At 45.0% G+C, this 2,977-nt stretch overlaps 1 protein-coding gene across 1 annotated transcript in view; it reads right to left on the reverse strand.

Moving 5' to 3' along the window:
• LOC135815552 (ubiquitin carboxyl-terminal hydrolase 34-like) overlaps window positions 1–2,977 on the reverse strand; it is a gene marked incomplete in the record, with an annotated part of 63,299 nt that overhangs the window by 9,017 nt on the left and 51,305 nt on the right. The window contains 3 exon segments of the mRNA XM_065328867.1: window positions 32–159; window positions 1,350–1,472; window positions 2,383–2,490. Coding sequence (XP_065184939.1) covers window positions 32–159; window positions 1,350–1,472; window positions 2,383–2,490 — 359 coding nt within the window.

A 2,977-nucleotide genomic window follows, 5' to 3' on the forward strand; every position in this document is an offset into this window, starting at 1 on the left:
ACCAGCAGTAAGCGAGAATGTTGAGACTTACCCGTTGCGCCTGCAGATGTGTGTGGTGAATGTGCATCTCAGGCGACAGATTCTTAATGCTTGAGATTGAAGGTGGACCAGGATCGGCCTTTACGCTGCCTCGAGCCGGGAAGTATCGGCCCTCTGGTACTTTGGTAGTCATTGGGACACAGTGAAACAAACAAGAACGAAAAAGATGCTAATTGCTCTCACAAACATACATGTATGCCGTCAAAGTGTGAAATAACCCATCCATTAACCCGTTACGACCATACATTTATCGAGCACGGGTGATCGATAAATTCAACATTTTCAACCTATCGTAACTGCTGAATTCTCGTTTTTTTATGCAGACCGAAGAGAAAACTCTCAGCTGTCGTCTCAAACAATTGCCTACGCGATTGGATAAGTGTTTGGCGAGTTACGTCGCTCGTAACTTTGGTCAGAGTGCTCAGAGCACGAATCACTGGCCGGAATTTTCCCTGAACACGTCAGCCGTTGGTAACACTCATTCAAATTCAAACTAGGACTCCCTCGAGTGACTATCAAAATGTTGAGCTTCATACAAGCAAGGAGAGTCAAATGGCGGACGGAGACCAATCGAGAGCGCAAGGCTCGAGCTGAAACGCCTTCTCTGGCTTGCAGCGCTGGTCCAGTGCAACCTATGGGGAATCTTACAGGGTGCAATTCTCCGTATACAGTGTACATTCAGTTAGAACCGTATTCACTTAAAGGGGCAAATTAAAAAAAAATAATAATAATAAACACTCGTGGTCTGCATGCAAGTCAGTTAGGGAGACTTTTCCGCATCGAAGTTATAATGGTGGTAAAGAAACCAAGCAAATGTCAGGTGATGATGCATGGGTACAGGATGGCTACAGTGGCGTCTGGTGACATTTTGAGCAAGAAACCAACAGCTAGGGAAGCACTCACAAAAAAACAACGGGGCTCCCCAGACAAAGAACCATGTTGATTACCAACGACGACAGCAAGAAAAGCGACAATGACAACAACAACAACAACAACAACAACAACAACAACAACAACAACAACAACAACAACAACAACAACAACAACAACAACAACAACAACAACAACAACAACAACAACAACAACAACAACAACATCTCTTATTGGCCACTGGCTATCGTGAGAATAAAGATTTGAACAACAACAACAACGACATCAACAATAGCACCAACAACAGAAACAATTATCTCTTATTGGCCACTGGCTATCGTGAGAACAAAGGTTAGAAACATGACTGCAAAAACAATGATGACGACAGAGGCGAAGACGAAGAAACAACAACAACAACATATACCGGTAAGTGAACTCACCAGGTGGGAACGGATGTTGGTGAAACTTGTTGTGCACTGACCACAGCTTTTCCAGCAGCGACGTCAGCAGCTCATATTTATAGTCCTCAGAACCGTACACTTCAAGTGCAGCATTCAAAATACCTGACATAGATATATAGAGATAGATAGATAAATATAGATAGATAAATAAGATAGATAGGATAGGAGAGAGAGAGAGGGATAAGAGAGAGAGAGAGAGAGAGAGAGAGAGAGAGAGAGAGAGAGAGAGAGAGAGAGAGAGAGAGAGAAGAGAGAGAGAGAGAGAGAGAGAGAGAGAGAGAGAGAGAGAGAGAGAGAGAGAGAGAGAGAGAGAGAGAGAGAGAGAGAGAGAGATAAGAGAGAGAGAGAGAGAGAGAGAGAGAGAGAGAGAGAGAGAGAGAGAGAGAGAGAGAGAGAGAGAGAGAGAGATAGAGAGAGAGAGAGAGAGAGAGAGAGAGAGAGAGAGAGAGAGAGAAGAGAGAGAGAGAGAGAGAGAGAGAGAGATTTGTTGTACTCCCTAGTATTTTATCATAGGACAAAACTGTTGAAAACACAATCCCTCATATCTCCTCAGTATGAAAGTGTGCAAATTGCAACTCGTGCAATTCGCCCGCTTACTATCACACAGAATTGTATGATATCAGGGTATACAACCCGGATATGTAAGCACACATGCACGCACATGCGCGCGCACATACACACACGTGCACATATGAGCACACACACGCACAAGCGCGCGCGTACACACACACACACACACACACAGACACACACACATGCACACACACACAAGCACGCGCGCACACACACACACACACACACACACACACACACACACACACACACACACTGTACTGTACTGTACTTGCTCACTGCCATAAACTGGTCATGTGGGTCTACCCTTGGAGAGGGAAGAGAGATTCAGAACACACACGCGCACGCACGCACACCCATACACACACACACATCCTGTCCTGTCCTGTACACATAGACACACGCACACACACACACATAGACATATGCACACACTTACCCAAACAGTGATGACGTAAATCAGGAGAACTGTGCGCACACAAGTAGTTTGTGAGGTTCAAAAAGAATTCGCCTCGGCGGGTAAACGCTTTGAATCCTTTCACAAGACCTGGAAGAAAGTGACACACATCACGGGAACAGAACATCATGATCAGCACCAGCATCCTTGACAGCAAGAGCTACTTGTAGAAGGATGGGGAGCTTATGCTATCTGTCCTACTGATTCTGATCTCTCTAGAAAATCGAAAGTAGATAGCCAACAGTGCACGGGCTAGCATGTGATCATCAGTGGCAGAGACACTCTAGCCTGGTTACCACCAAGCACGGACACTGTTCAAGCAACTTCTTCCTTGCAGCATGCAGCCTGCAGTTAGTCACAGCAGCAAATCACGATTTGTCACTTGCAATGCTAAAAAGAATCATGACGTGCAGACATCTTCTTCTTCTTCTTCTTCTTCTTCTTCTGTGGTTTTCGCAGATCATGGGCCATATGTATCGACCATGAAGGCATATGGAAGAATGGTCAAATTTCTGAGTTAACACTCTTTATACGGATAGTAAGTAAAAAAAGAGGCAGCGCAAATGCACGCTTCGGG

Source organism: Sycon ciliatum, chromosome 4, assembly GCF_964019385.1.
Source record: "Sycon ciliatum chromosome 4, ocSycCili1.1, whole genome shotgun sequence".
Taxonomy (NCBI): Eukaryota; Metazoa; Porifera; class Calcarea; order Leucosolenida; family Sycettidae; genus Sycon; species Sycon ciliatum.